The sequence below is a fragment of the Thalassophryne amazonica genome, chromosome 5 (assembly GCF_902500255.1).
Source record: "Thalassophryne amazonica chromosome 5, fThaAma1.1, whole genome shotgun sequence".
Taxonomy (NCBI): Eukaryota; Metazoa; Chordata; class Actinopteri; order Batrachoidiformes; family Batrachoididae; genus Thalassophryne; species Thalassophryne amazonica.
The window spans coordinates 15,295,808-15,311,980 of NC_047107.1; the positions used below are offsets into that span (position 1 = coordinate 15,295,808).

At 44.1% G+C, this 16,173-nt stretch overlaps 1 protein-coding gene across 1 annotated transcript in view; it reads left to right on the forward strand.

Moving 5' to 3' along the window:
* Positions 1–3,929, forward strand: part of LOC117509916 — a 153,247-nt gene extending 149,318 nt beyond the window's left edge. Inside the window, exons 4-5 of the mRNA XM_034169532.1 lie at positions 2,669–3,075; positions 3,849–3,929. Of these exons, the coding sequence (XP_034025423.1) occupies positions 2,669–3,075; positions 3,849–3,929 (488 nt within the window). The remainder of the gene's footprint in view (positions 1–2,668; positions 3,076–3,848) is intronic.
* The last annotated feature ends 12,244 nt before the right edge of the window (positions 3,930–16,173 follow it).

The window sequence follows — 16,173 nt, forward strand, 5'->3', positions numbered from 1 at the left end:
GCTGTGGTGATGTGGGACCGTCGTGTGACTATCCGAGAAATTGTGGAAGAGGTGGACATCAGCACTTTTTCGGCACATTCCACTGTGACAGAAGATTTTGCCATGAAAAGAGTTGCAGCGAAATTCTTCTGATGGCCGAACAAAAGCGCCTCCGTGTTGAAGCCTCACAGGAAATGTTGTAACATGCCCAGCTCTTCCACCATTCGGAAGATTCAGACGGCTTTCGGTGGCTTTTCAGTCGTGTGACTATCCGAGAAATTGTGGACGAGGTGAGCATGTCACAACATGTCCTGCGAGGCTTCAACACGGTGGCGCTTTTGCTGCGCCATCAGCTTCGTGCCAAAGCCGTCGGCATGAATTTCACAGCCACTCTTTACATGGCAAAATCTTCTGTCACAGTGGAATGTGCCGAAAAAGTGCTGATGTCCACCTCTTCCGCAATTTCTTGGATAGTTACACGACAGTCCCACATCACTACAGCATTCACTTTGGAATGATCCAGTCATTTCAGCATGTTGATGGCCGCCCGGAGCGCGGCACGCTCTCCACCGTTGTGCGGACATCTTTAAACCGGTTGTACCGCTCCTTAATCTGTGTGATGCCCACAGGATCGTCACCGAAAGCCGTCTGAATAATCCGAATGGTTTCCACCTGGCTGTCGTCCAGTTTCTGGCAAAACTTGATGCAGTCGCGCTGCTCCAGTCGTTCCACCATTTCCTTGCAAAGAAAAAATGACGAGAGACTACACCCATCCTCACACAAAGGCTGCTTACAAGCAAATGACGCAACCGACAGGCGTGAAAAAAATCACGCATGCGCACAAAGGTTCGAGGTTGGCTCATGCAAGCACACATGATTCAAATCCATCAGGTTTTTGCAAAAAAATAAAAAGGTCGGATACTTTTCTAACAGACCTCATATAAATACAAAGTCCTTACCAGAATCCTTTGTTCTGTCAGTTCTGAAGGTTGCACGGCTGGCAAGCTCAATGAAGGTGTCAGCTGTGTTGAGTCCAGCCATGTTTCTGATATAACCATCACACAGTAGTCCAGACTTTGCAAGGTGGTCCGCCGTTGTAGTTCGTCTAGTTTGTTGTTCAGCGACCAGGTGTTGGCGAGAAAGAGACTTGGGATGGCCCGTCTGTGGGGGTTAGCCTGTAGCACGGCCCTCTTCTCCCTCTTCTGCTTTCTGTGTCTCCACTCTCTGCGCCATATCAGCATTGAGTTGGCGATGATCTGCTCATGGGCCGGTGGGCGTAATTTTTCTGGAGGAATAAAGTTTCAAGTTTAGCATACAGCGTCTCGTTGGTGTTGTCTGCAAATCTTAGCAGTTTAGCTCCACTGTACTGCACACAATCCTTTAAAAAGCTGAAGCAACTGTGTGCGCTGCCATCTTATCATCAGCATGCTGTAGTGGGGTCTCTCTCTCTCTCTCTCTCACCTAGAGACAGACACATGTAACTAGAGCCCGAACGATATAAGCCCTTTTCAAAGTACGCACTATTGGCCAAAATTTTGCCGATAGAACGCCGATAATTTTTCATAAACAGAACAGTTACTGAAATAATGTTTGTGTCGGCAATGTAAAATGTTGTTGCATCATTTGCCCAGTAGATGGAGCTCTGACTCCATTCAACTGAGAGCTGCTTACACCCCTGCTTAAATGTGTTCATCACCGGCCCCCATAGTTCACCGTCACACTGCACTGATCGGCTAACAAAAGCATACAAGTAAGTTTCTAAGGATGTTGTTTGTAATAACTTTGCGATTACATTCATCCCACATTTCTCCCATTTCAGTTCAACTCAGTTTGATTAACTCAGTTTATGTAGTAATGTGTCAAATGTGCTTCATTGTGTCGGTCACGCTTTTTATTAAGCCCACGTTGTGTAGACGTTATTTCTAGCAAGAAAAACTTTCATTTACTGCTAAGAGGTTGAAACATTCAGATTCACTGTTCGTCCGGAAGGGTTTTGGGAATTACTGCCGTTCGCCATTAACCTTCTGGGGCCGACGCCGTCATATACGACGGCTGGGACCAAGCCTTACTAAACTGTAAATAACTTTTTAATGATATGAGATAGAAATGTACTTTTTTTTTTTTTTACTGAAAAGTTAACTCCGTGGACTTTTGATCCACTGTCAGCCATCTTGGTACTCCTCATAGAAGATGTGTGATGATGTGCGCAATGTGAGTGTCCAATCGGAATTGGTTCTCCGTCACATGGTTTTCCAAAATCCAATCGTAGGGCAGATTTACATCACGTGATATGGCAAAGATCGTTTTTCAGGAGTGATATCTTACTAGTTGGCCCGTTTGAATAGCCCCCTAACTGCTCCAGTTGCATTTTTGCATTTTTTAAACTTGAAAATTCATCTCTGTTATAAAGTTAATCAATATGAGGGCAAAGCTTCAGCTTTTAGCTCATACATTTTTTGTTAAGGGTCCAAAAAAGAACATTTTATTCATAAAAAAATAAATATCGGCTGATTTATACTGATAAATATATTTATACTGATAAATCAGCCGATTTATCGATTATCTGCATTTTTTTCATTCAAATATCGTTATCGGCATCGGCCTCAGAAAATCCATATCGGTCGGGCTGTACTATTTTATTAAAATTAATGTTACTCATAATTTTATCAAGTTAAATTCTTTCTTGCAGACATGCGGCAGCTGTTGGTGAGTAAAGAAGAAGTTCTCCCTGAGCAGCAGGAAGAGAAACGGAATCTGGACCAAAAGGACTCAGATCCTCCAGACATTAAAGAGGAACAGGAGGATTTCTGGGAAAGTCAGGAGGAAAAGCAGCTTCATGGGCTGGAGGAGGCTGATATCACTGAGTTACCTTTCACTGTTGTCTCTGTGAAGAGTGAAGATGGAGAAAAACCACAGTCATCACAGCTTCACCAAAACCAAAAAGATGAGAGCGCAGAAGTGGAGCTTCTTTCCAGCAACTTAACTGAGCACAGAACACTGAAAGTAGAAACTAAAGAGGAGGACTGTGGAGGATCACAACCAGTCAGAGACTCAGGTTTACAACCAGATACTGATGGTAAGAGTTTAAACTTTTCTGTCACTGAGACTTATGATATGGATTTAATATGCCACAAAAAAATTAATTTGGAAAGGTGGAAACGGTTTAGCTTAGAAAAAAGTGTAAGGTTGAAATTATTTTCTAAAGCATAAGGTTTTGACAAACTAGGGGGAAAATTCTCTATATTGAGTTTTTAGCACACTTTACAGTGTTTTGCTAACACATTCCAGAGGCTGTGTCCGAATTCAGGGTCTGCAGCCTTCTAAGGGCTGTGTCTTCAAACAGATTTAACTTCTTGTTATAATGCTTCAGACGAGCTGCGCTCTGATGCGATCCGCTGACATCACCACTCGCTCTGTTCACTTTTTACTCCACTTGACAAGCTGCATGTAGTGTTGGAGATTAGATCACGCCACATTGCACGACATTTGTGCGTTTACTCTCCAGCACGACACAGGTCGTGCTGTTGGGTGAAGCAAAGGCATGCTCGTGTCAGTGGGCCTTAAAACATGGAGTGTTTCACTGTTGGGTCATTACGTTTCCACACTTCTCCCTCCTATCGCCTAGCCACCTTGACAACTGCATGCATTGAGCTAGTGTAGTGGGTGTAACCCCTGGTTTAGTAATCATTTTTCATTACTTATTTATGCATTACTATTTAAATATTGCTTATTTACAGTTGTACATATGGAGCCTAAAAGTGTCCTTTTTTTTTTTTTTTTTTTAATTTACCAACTGTTGTGTCTTGCAAAAAATAATTGCACAATGACTAATGTGATTGTTGTGAATGTGAAGGTTCTATCTGTTGTAGCCGTCATTTGAGGGGGGAAAAGATGGCTGTGAACATCGGCCGCTGCAGAAGCAGCCTTCGAAATGGGACATATGGGCCTAGTCGTACCATTTATGACCTAAGAGGCCGATGATTGCACCCATACATGTGTGCAGCCGCTGAATTTGGAAGAGCCAGAGTTCAAAATTTGTCATTCTTCTGGTCAAAATGGATGGCTATAGAAATCTGTTATTAAATGGGCCCTGGGGCCGAATTGTTAAAGGCTGGAGTGTCAACAAGCTCCACCCCTCAGCAGTCCTGCTTTTGGTCATGGTGAAATAAATTTAGATCTCTCTCTGGTTTGGAGCCTGGGTGTGTGTAGAGCAGAAGGCAGATCTTCTTGTCACATAATACATCTTGTCTTTGTGTCTCACTCTTGGTGTGTGTGTGTGTGTGTGTGTGTGTGTGTGTGTGTGTGTGTGTGTGTGTGTGTGTGTGTGTGTGTGTGTGTGTGTGTGTGTGTGTGTTTATTCTTCTGTGACTGCAGATAGTTCCGCTGAACCAGCTCGCTCATCTCTCTGTCTCTTGCTAAGAGCTTGTGTGTGTGTGTGTGTGTGTGTGTGTGTGTGTGTGTGTGTGTGTGTGTGTGTGTGTGTGTGTGTGTGTGTGTGTGTGTGTGTGTGTGTGTGTGTGTGTGTGTGTGTGTGTGTGTGTGTGTGTGTTTGGACGCACAATTGTGGACAGTTCACTGCTGAACTAGCTTGTTCATCTGTCTGTCTCTCTCTCTCGCTGGGATGTTTGACACACCTGCTTTTTGGATAAGAAAAAAATAATGAAATTAAGAACAATTAAAATGCTTTATAGTCTATATACTATTTAACAATCAGTCCAGTGCAGTTGGACTATTGTTTCTGAAAATTCTTTACAGTAAAACTTGCCTAAACGGTCATAGTATAAACTGGACAAAAGCAAAAGTCCCAATGCCTTTTGTGTGATTTTTCCATGTTATAAACACCGTATAGTATAACAAAGTTTGTGTAATGCATTTTCACTCACATCTAGGGTTGGGTATTGAGAACCGGTTCTTTTTGAGAATCGTTGAGAAATGATTTGATCTACCGACATCAATAGCCTTTATGCTTAACAAGTCGCTTATTGGTCCTTCAGAGCGGCCGTTGTTTTTGAGGGTGTTTATCAGATAAATGATCACTTCTCTATGTTGATCGCAGACCCTGCAGCAGGTCTGCAATCAACCGCTTCTGCAGTGGCTCTGCTTGAAGCTTGAAGCAACGAAGCAGTGCTCCAACCCGCTGCTCCATTGGTTCTCTGCTTCACTGCTTTTGTGAAGGGGCAAGTCCGCTTCTTAACCCCTCTCAAAGCCATTTAAAGATGTCAATTGTGAGTCACTTTTTTGTGGATTAAAGTCACTAACTGGGACTCTCGTCTTGATCTGGGCAAGAAACGAGAATCGTCCTCCATTCCGTTTGCACAGCTCCAAACTGCTGAGTCAAATGAGAGTCCAGTCAGAATTAATAATGTCGAAGTGAATCACCTCTTTCAAAACGCTGTAACACAGACAACAAACTACAACAGAGTAAAATGTTTTTTTCCTCCCAAAATGAGACGTCCTGCATTCTTTATGAATTACATTGATCCTGACATGCAGCGCAGCTCAGCTCAGAGGCCGTGGAGTTACTTTTGTGTCATTAATGTCTGAAAGGAAATGCTTTTGACAAAACTACAGATTTTATTTCTGTTTATGTCCAGAGATCTAGGATCCAGTGACTAGTTTCATATTTATTTACTTTAAAGCTCAGTAAAATGTTGTTGACATAGAAAACCTGTAAAGCCTACTTTTAGTACATAGACAATTCACTGGAGGTATTGATAAGGGAATCGATAAGGAATCGGATCGATAAACGGAATTGATAATGGCTTTGATATCGATAAAATCTTAAAATTACCCATCCCTACTCCCATAGGACAAAACGTCCCGCCCCATCGTAATGTATTCCATTAAAAACCCCTTGCATGTACTGGACAAAGCAGTCACCACCGACACCAGCTGATTTGAGGAAAGTGGGTATCGTATTTCCTTAATTAAAAGCTCGGGCGTTTATAATTTTTTTCAAACCGTGCTCAGACCAATTGCCTAAACAAGGGCAGGACTTTATTCAAGGCCGGTGATTATTAACAAAATGCTGCTTGCTGCCTGCACTGTGATATGGTGTTAAGGTTCACACAAATCCCTGAAGTGGAGCTCGTTGAGGGACAAATTGATCCAGAAAAAGCTGCTGTTCCTGTGGTAAATTGCATTCAGACAGCCACCAGCCTGATTAAGAACTTTAAAAGGGTCACGCGCATGTCAGCATCATTGGTTATGGAGTTGTAGAAGCATAAATCAGGCTTTAGGATTTTAAGGTAACACTCTGCAGCAGACTTAAAAAAAAAAAAAAGTGCAGAAAAAAGTGCTGGGGATTCCTCGTAGATCATTCAGTGCCTCCTGAATGTAACTACGTAATCCATTACATACATATAACGGGTTTTGTCCATTTTATACGTATAGCAGAGTTCGATTATAACAGACAAAATTTGCTGGTCCAACTTATTCCATTATATACAGCCAGAATGGCTTCCCACACTGCAGTCAAGCTTACAGAGGCCCCTTTACCCTGTTGTGGGAGCAAATTTTGTAAGTTTCAAGAAAATTGGAGGAAGTTGCCAATTTAAGGGGTCATACATCATCACCTCCCTGACTCATAAAAACTGGCTCTTAATAAGAATTTGGATTTTGTCAGTTTTTGCAGGGACTTGCCACTGTTGTGGCAAGAGTTTAAATTTGGGCCTTACTTGTGGTGTTGTCATTTTATATATCACTATTATCTGAGAGGTACTCGGAGAGGTACTTTCAAGGATCATTCTTAACAGTATTTCAACTCCTTTTACTTGATACTTGGCTACCGCAGCAGTCTGTCTTTATGAATAAGAATTCAAATATCAACTGCATCCTAGCTTTGCATGTACTCATTGAACACAAGTGTGAATATTAGCAGTGCTTTACTGCAGCCACTGTTTGTTTTTGCACTGCTCTGTAGGATCCCCAATATGCTGACACCCAATGCACAGGTAATGTGAGGGCTGTGCAGTGCCTCAGACCTATCCCCTGTAAATTTTAAGATTAGTCTGGTGTGTATTTTGGCCCTCCTGTGTTCAGTGTTGCATGGACTGGGCATCGAGTAGGGCAGTGGTGTCCAAAGTATTCTGGAAAGGACCAAGGAGATCCAGGTTTTCTCTGCAGCCACTGACTCCAGCAGGTGATTTCACTGATGCACATCACTTTGAGCAGATGGGATGAGTTCATCAGTGAAATCATCTGCTGGAGTCAGTGGCTGCAAAGAAGACTTGCAGCCTCTTGGCCCTTTCTGGAATACTTGGGATACCACTGGGGTAGGGGTACGCAGTCCAGCAACTTGAGTCCTTTCTTCAGTCAGGAAACCTCAACCTTGGATATGATGATGTGATTTTTGAATTGGTGGATGCCCTGATCAGGCCATTTGAAGAGAAAAATCAAAAGAGGAGTTGTAGTGTTTAGGCTTCTGATTGTCCCAAATCAAGATTTAGGCATTCAGACACTTCCTGGACTAAGTCATCACAAGTCTATATGTATGTGGTGAAAGTGTTGAAATTCACATGCTGTGGAAGTAGCATTCATGCCTATGGGTCCTCTGCATTTGAGATCAAGAGACCCCAACAAGTTCTTTGTTTCAGTTAGTAGAGAAGGTCCCGCTGTCGTAAAAAAAACAAAAAGAAAGATTGTTTGCTATAACAGAAGATGAGAATCTCTATCCACCTTGAGTAGTCTCAAATACAACAGTTCCTGGGAACACTCACTACCTTCTGCTCTTTCACTACCTTTGAAGTCTTACTGATATCTTGTGGTTTGCAGCCGATGCTCAGATCAGACACCAGGGCCCCCCTTTTGCAGATAATGTCTTCTGTAACTCCTCTGGATAATATTCCAAGTGCCCTCAGAGTTAAACACCTCCTGTGGGCATTGGCAACTACAATTTAATCCTTGCTAGTTTTCATTTTCTGGTTGTGATTGAACTCCCATATTACATCCAGGTTAACACTTCAATGCCAACAAAATAATGGAATCATTCAAACAGCAGGCAGAAAGAGTCATATGAGCTCCAGGTCACAGAACGCCAAGAAGTCAAACATGAGAACCAGGCACACGAGGGATGAATGCGAGAAAGCTTGGACAGAACCTAAGAGTCTAATGACAAGACTGTGATAAAATGTCTCTTATAGAGCCAACCAATTAGTGGCAGAAACATGGAGGCATGAGGGGTTCACAGAGACACAACAGGAAGAATAGATGTACAGTAATATGGGGGTGGCGTGTAGGGCTGCGCAGTATGTGAGGTGATGGGAGAAATGATAAAAATTTGGCCGACGGTAGAGATTTAGACTCCACCGACCAATCGCGATAATGCTTGTTGATGGTGCCATTGTATCTTCCTCAGTGACTGAGTCTGAATGACTGGAAAAGGCAGCAGTCAGTGCTTTGGTCACAGGCTCCATCTCGCCATTGGTAGATTAAAACTTACTCTTTGTAAGAGTGTAACATTATAAGCTGTTTTAACCCTCTGGCGTCGCCTGACTTAATTCAGTCATGTAAAAGTCACATCAGCCTTTCAGTGCGTTTGTCACATAAGTCACAGGTTTTTCCAATGGATGCCTATGAGGAATTAACATTAAATGGTTCTCCCATTAAATTCACCAGACTGTCACCATTTCAATGCGTTTTAAAAGTGTGCACTTCAAACTCTACCAGTTTTTAAATTCTTTTAATAGGCCTACTATAACGTGAATTATGATTAATAATTTCCCCAATGGTTTTTTTGTGACTTTTATGGTTATATTTAATATATTTAAATATAAATATAACCATAAAATTCACTTTTATATTTAAATATAAAAAGTGGCTGTGCCTCATGTGGCCCGTGTGTTAGTTAGTGTATATATAGGCCTTCTGGCCCATATTCTGAATTCTTAGATTAATTTGGTGCGTTCATCTCTAACCTGTCAATGAGTGCAGATAACATTCTGATCATTGGTGACTTTAACGTTCATATAAATAAGCCTTCTGATCCCTTCTGCAAATCATTTATGGAAATTGTGGATGCATTAGGATTTCGGTAATGCATTCAGGACTCGACACACATTAAGCCTCGGTCCCACCGAGTGAAGGAGTGAAGAAGGAGCCACGCACCCTGTTTTTTTTTTTTTTTGTGAGCTATCGTGGCAGTATAGTGGCTCAGAGTGGCTCTTGGAGGCATTATCTTCAGTTAACGAGGCTCCTCTGAGTGTGGCGCTAATTTCAAGATGTTCAAAATTTAGCATAACAGCGTGGCGCAGTTTGTGTTCGAGTTACTGCGGGGTTTATCGAGGATTATAGAGGCAAATGTGTGGCACTTGCGGGATTATAGAGGCTTCTTCTCTGAACTATCTGGCTGCTACGTGGGCAAGCATGCCTCGCTATGTCTCGTATTTGCCTCGCCAAAACCTTAGAGCCACACCCGGATCCACGCAGGTTCCACGTAGTGACTCCGCCTGCCTCGACATGAACTTGTTCCACCTCGCTCCGCCACCATTTTGTGAAAGACCACGCACACAAGGACGACGAAGAACACGCAAACACTACAACTACGAGAAGGATGGTTGGGGAAAAAAGCATCCCAGAAAAGTGCTACCCGTGCAACAGGTGCAGCTTCACCTCCATCACCTGCGCCATCTGAGCCCGGTTCCTCAGCACTACCATCTGAGGAGGCCCCCCGAGATGACGGTGGATCTCTCGGTCAGGCCCACCCCAGCAGCTGGGCAGCCAAGCCGGACTCAGGAGGAGCAGGAGTGTGTGAAGCAAAGGAAGAGAAGGCCTCCAGTTATCCTGCCGGAGGAAACGACGGCTGAGTTGGCTGAGTGGTGGCGCGGTGCGGCCTACCTATACAACAGGCGGGACGTGCGGTACCACCACATCGTGTGGAAGAGGGCTGAGATTGCCAAGAAAGCCGAGGAGCATGGCCTAACCTGTGAGTCTGACAAACCGTGCTTTTTTTTTTTTTATGTGTTTGGTGCGTCCCCCCCCGAGTATATGTTTGGGAGTATGTTTTCTGCGAGTGTGTTGGCGCATGTGTGTGTGTGCTTTTAATGTGTTTGGGGCGTGCTTTTTTCCGAGTGTTTGGTGCGTGTGCTTTTTAATGTGTGTTTGGCGCTCGCTTTGGCGCGTGTGCTTTTTTTAATGTGCTTGCAGCGTGTGTGCGTGTGATTATTATTGTGGTGGGGTTTTTTTTTCACCCAGTGTGTGTTTGGTGCGTGCTTTTTCCCAGGTGTGTTTGGCGCGTGTGTGTTTTTAACGTTTGGCACGGTTTTGTTAATGCTTGCAGTGTGTGTGTGTGTGTGTGTGTGTGTGTGTGTGTGTGTGTGTGTGTGTGTGTGGTTTTTTAATGTGCTTGCAGCGTGTGTGTGTGTTTTTTCTCAGTGAATATTATGTCACATATTGATGTACTTTTTATTTAAATAATTGCAGATGACCAGCTTGAACAGTGGATGAAGGGGATTCGTTCTCGGTTCGGTCGGAGGGAACCACCTACAAAGTCAGGCTCTGGATCTGGGAAAGGCCTAACAGACCCAGAGAAGAGGATCAAGGCCATGTTCTCCTTTCTGAGAGACCATATTTATAGACAGCCTGGAAGGCAGTCTGCAAAGGTATGTTCATTAATGCTAAATTATTCCACTTCTTTTTAGTGCATATTCCTCTTTGTAAAATACACTTCTCACATTTATGTCTTTAGTTCCAGAGACCGTCACTGGATGCTGAGGCATCATTTGTCATCAGCTCGTCATCGGCATCAGAGGAGGAGGGGGACTCCGCTGGTGATCCACAGAACTCGGACACAACTGCGGCATCGGGGACATCAGAGCCTGGGTGAGAGCCAGACCCTTGTCAAGGGCGAAGCATGGCTGGATGGTCCTGGCAAGGCAATGTGTCACCCCAGGAAGAAGCGCCGCGGTTATCCGGGTCCTGCGGATGATCACGCATCATCTTCTTCAGCATCATTGGATGCTGCACTAACCAAGGTAAATATTTATAGTACACTCTGCACTCTAGAGTAAGTGAAATATTCTGAAAAATTGTTTTGTTTTTGCAGTTCCTTGATGCAGCTGACAAGTCTTCACGCCAACTGGTGGCGATGTCAGCACGACCATTAGGGTACGAGGGCAGAGTGGCATCCTTCATGGAACACGTGAGGTCCACAGTTGCTACCCAGGTCAGAGAAGAGGACTTCATGGGTTTCACGCTGGAGCTAATGGCGTGGATAAATGACTGGGTGCTGCTGAAAAACCAGCAACATGAGGCAGCAGCAGGCAACTTCTCCACCTCCACCTCAGGCCCCTCCAGCCCAGTTTCACCAGCAACATCAGCTTCCTCCTCCTCCACCTCAGGCCCATCCAGTCCAGTTTCACCAGCAACATCAGTTTCCTCCTACTCCACCTCAGGCCCCTCCAGCCCAGTTTCACCAGCAACAGCAGTTTCCTCCTCCTCCACCACAGACCCATCCAGCCCAACCTGGTTGCAGACAGTGGTTTCGGGGGTACACAGGTGGGGGATACCATGATTGGTCTCCACAGCATCATGCTCCACACCATTACCCCCAGAGGCTCATCCACCGCCCCACACACCGACAAGATCCTCCACACCACGGGCCAGCGCCGCAGTGGCAAACAGAAGCCAAGAATCAGCAAATTTCACTGCACTGAGTGGCTTTGGTGTTGGGGATGGTGACTTGCAGGACGTGTCTGGGGCATCAACTTTCATCCGTGCACTGACTGAACCACGCCATTAGTCAGTGTTCCTGCTTCTCAATTCCTGCTTTTCACAATTTTTTTTTTTTTTTACAGCTGTACATACTGTTAATTTCTTCTTTTTTAGGAGTTAGTTAATCCATATTTTAATTTATTTTTTACTTCAGTACATACATTACATTTTTCTTATTTGCAACTGTACATATTTTGTTATTTGCAATAAAAGGCTTTCCATTCCGAGCAGCGCCGATGCATTTTTGTAGTTGTTGGTTTCACTGAAATAGTATTATGTGGTGAAATGTGCATAGAATTCTAAATGGATTTATTTGAAACTGGTGCACACAGATATTATGAAGCTCAGCTGACCTTGACACAATAGATCAACATTGCTGGTGCATAGTATTTGTTGTGGTTTTACCTTTGACAGCATTATTACATGCTGCTACATTGGTGGTTAATGTGAAATTTTTAATTTGCAAAAGGTTGAAATTTCAATTTGAAATTTTGAACAAAAAAAAACTTGTTTGAAACAAGCTTTTTTTTTTCTTTGTTTTTTGTACAGACAGGTGTCAACGTTAATCTGCTTGTTTCCATTTTCCTTTTAGGATTCTATTTGAAAATACTATTTTCAGGATGCTACAATCGTAAATGAGAGCTTTGATTATTTTAAGCAAGTTTTAGAAGTTAAAATGAACAGGTTGTCACAGTGTTAGCTTACAATACATAGACTTTTACCTTGAAATAACTGAACAACCTAGAAATTTAAAAGGGTTTATTTGAAAAAGGTACCAAAAATTTTTTTACACTGCTCATATGGCTTTGCAACAACAGACTACTTTGGAGGCACCATCCTCTCTTGCCATGGCACTGCACCAGCTTCTGAAGTGTAGTAGAACTTCAAGTACTCTCATCAGCTTTCCTGCTTTGGCTGAGCAGTTTCCACCCAGAGCCTCCATTCCTCTCCATGCTTCGTTTGTGAGTTCATCCCTCCAGATTCCTGGTATGAAATTTCCCTCTTCATCTTCATGATCACCTTCTGTGAGGGCCTGGTTTGGGTACCTCAGACTAAGAAGGTTATGAAGAACACACGCTGCGAGGGTGATGGATGCAGCATTGTCAGGCTGCTGTCCCATGGTTGTCAAGAACACCCTCTACCTGCTTGCAAGAATGCCAAAAGCATCCTCCACCACTCTCCCTGCTCTTGACAGTTGATAATTGAAGATTCTTTCCTCATGGCTTAGCTTCCTGTAAGGGAAAGGCTTCATCAACCACGTCTTGAGGGCGAAGGCATCATCACCAACCAATGTTGTAGGGAATGTCCTTGTCATCATTGGGCAGGGGCTCAGCAGGAGGAAATCCTGCATAGTCTTCATCCAGGGCTTTGAAAAGGTCAATCTCTCTAAACACCCCATTATCAGAAGCACTGCCCACACTGCCAACGTCCACAAATAAAAACCTGTAGTTGGCATCAACAACGGCCATCAGGACAATAGAAAAAATTTTGTGATTGTAGTTCTCTGAACCTGAGCCAACTGGTTTACGGAGAGCAATGTGCTTCCTGTCTATAGCCCCGCAGCAATTGTGGAACTGCCATCTGGTGCTGAATCCCTTGGCTACCAGCTTCCACTTCTCTGGTGTCTTAGGGCACTGCAGAACTTCCTCCATATACTCAGAAATGATGGCCTCACAGGTTTCAGAGATGACACGGCTGATGCTGTTGTGACTAAATCCATAGGCCATACTTCTGTAGGAGTCCCCTGATGCCAAGTGCCTCAGTGTGATGGCCAGCCTCAGGGCAGGGCTGAGACTGAGTCTGTAATTAGTGTCTTGCTTCTGGACTCTTGGGCTGACTCTGTCCACCAACTCCTGAAACAGGACAGGTTCCACTCTGAGAAAACCCTTGTAGCCTTTTGCATCTGTTTGTTGCAGTTCCTTCACAAGCACATCATACTGTCCATATTGTGGCCTATGCAGGATCCACTGTCTGACCCAGCACCTCCTCTGCCTTTTCCTCTTCCTTTGCTGTTCTTGCGCATTGATCTCCATCTGCAGCAAAACACCAGCAGCAGCCATACTGTGGGTGAAGTTCTGAAAAGCAATCCTGACGTTCCTCTCATGCGACATCTTGAATGATGCTGGGAATTGTAAACCCACACTTTAAATAAGAGACAACTGTGTGGGAGGGGCGGGGGGTAGGACCAAAGGTGTGTTGGTGTGCTAACATCAACAGCACTGCGTGGCTCATACGTGGCTTAGCGTGGCTGATACGAGCCATTCAAGGCTCTAATGACCTGTCGGTCGTGGCTTCTACGTTGCATGTGCGGGGTACAGAGAAGCACCTTAGTAGTGGATACGTGTTAGATGACAGCGTGAGTCATTCTTCGAATAATCACCCCACACCCCATGCGTGGCTCCTTCAGCCTTCGTTATTCGGTGGGACCGAGGCTTTAGTGGAAATACCCTGGATTTGGTTCTCGTACGTGGTATATTGACATCATGCCTCTTACATCAGTGGCCTCTGATCACTCACTTAAGTTTACAGTTTCGCTGCTGTGTTTAGTGAAACAACAACCTCATTTATCACTACGATGATGCATCAACTCCTCAACTAAAGCCTCGGTCCCACCGAATAATGAAGGCTGAAGAAGGAGCCATGCATGGGTGTGGGGTGATTATTTGAAGAATGACCTATCACGTATCCACTATGAAGGTGCCACTATGTGCCTCTCTGTACCCCGCATGAGCCGCGTAGCAGCCTCTAGTGAGCCACGACCGACCTGTCATTACAGCCTCGAATGGCTCGCATCAGCCACACTAATCCACGTAGTGCCATGATAATGCCATGTTGGCGCACGTTTAGGCATGAGTTTGGTCCAAACCTCCAGCCCTCCCACACCTGGTCCCTTCAAAGTGTGGGTTTTCAATTCACAGATTCACAGCAGCATTTAAAGATGTCCCTTCTTTTTTTTTAAACGCAGTCCAAAAATAGACACTCCAGCACAGTTCCGCAGTTGTGCGCTGTGCGCCAGGCTGCTGTCCACCTGTAATGCACCAGACCCGCTAGACCCGAACCAGAGCCGTCTCTGTGCTCCTCGCTGGCTCCGCGGCTCTCTGGCTTTCCTTCTGCACTTTAAACACACAAAACTTTATGTTTGTCCGTTTATTTCTGCAAAATCGTTCTTTTGCGCGCGCGCGGCTGTTGTCCTTTCATGGACAGCCGCCTCTATGCTCTTTCTAAGTGGCTTCCTTTCCATCCGTGGCTTGCTGGCTTTATTTTTTCCTTGGCTTTAAACAATCATTTTTACAACGTGAATCCACTTTTAACTTTGTGTTCGTCCGTTTATTTCTGCAAAAGCACTCTTTTGCGCGCGGTGCCGTTCTGCATACAGAATGAGGTGGCCGTTTTATTATATACACCTGTGGATCATTTTCAAAATATATATATATATATATATATATATATACATATTTCTTCCACAGCTTACAAGTTATCATGATACAACTTTTAACTTTGTGTTATGTCTTCAAAATCGGTCTTTTGCGCGCTCTCCACCTGTGTTGCCGCACAGCTCCTGCTCTTAGCTGCTCTACTGGAGTTATTATCTTCCATGGCTTTAAACACACATCCACTTTCACGCAGTCACCCAAATTTTAACTTTGTGTTCGTCCAATATTGATTGAAATATCACTCTTTTGTGAGCTGGCGTTCTGCCTAAATGCTCATTTGAAGCATGATGATGAGTCACTGCATCAGTGCGCACACACAGCGGAGCTCGTGTGATCCATTAACAAGATATTAAATCAATATACTTTTACATACAACAGACATCAACATACAGACATACTTTTACAGCAAGGAACTGTTTTATCAAGCTATAAAAAACATTAAAAATAATTACCTTAAGCTGTTCAAAATACATTCCACATGGAGCAGGAAAGAGAGGAAAAAAAAAGCGTCCAGATGAAACAGTCCTCTGATTCTAGAAGAGGTGTTTTCAGCATCCAAGGTTTGGCAGAAAATGATTAATCCACTACAAAACAATTATTTTATATAGAGTCCAGCACACAGAGCAGGTGGAATTGTGTGCGCAAGAGGAGAGCTGTTCCAAAAATAGCCTCTCAGGTCCTGCGAAGGTGCCAGGCACACGGATAATGGACTTTTTGCAGACTCGTAAGCACCACGCAAATGCCTCTAAGCCATCGCAGTAACTCGAACACAAACTGCGCCACGCTGTTGTTGCTAAATTTTGAACATCTTGAAATTAGCTCAACCCTCAGAGAGGAGCCTCGTTAACTGAAGATAATGCCTCTAAGAGCCTGAGCCACTATACTGCCACGATAGCTCACGAAACAAAAAAAGACAGGGTGCGTGGCTCCTTCTTCATCCTTCATTGTTCGGTGGGACCGCGGCTTAAGACTGAACTCGAAGCTAGACTACCTGATGTCTTAGCTTCACATTTGGCAAATACCCAATCAGTAGACAGACTTGTGGATAGTT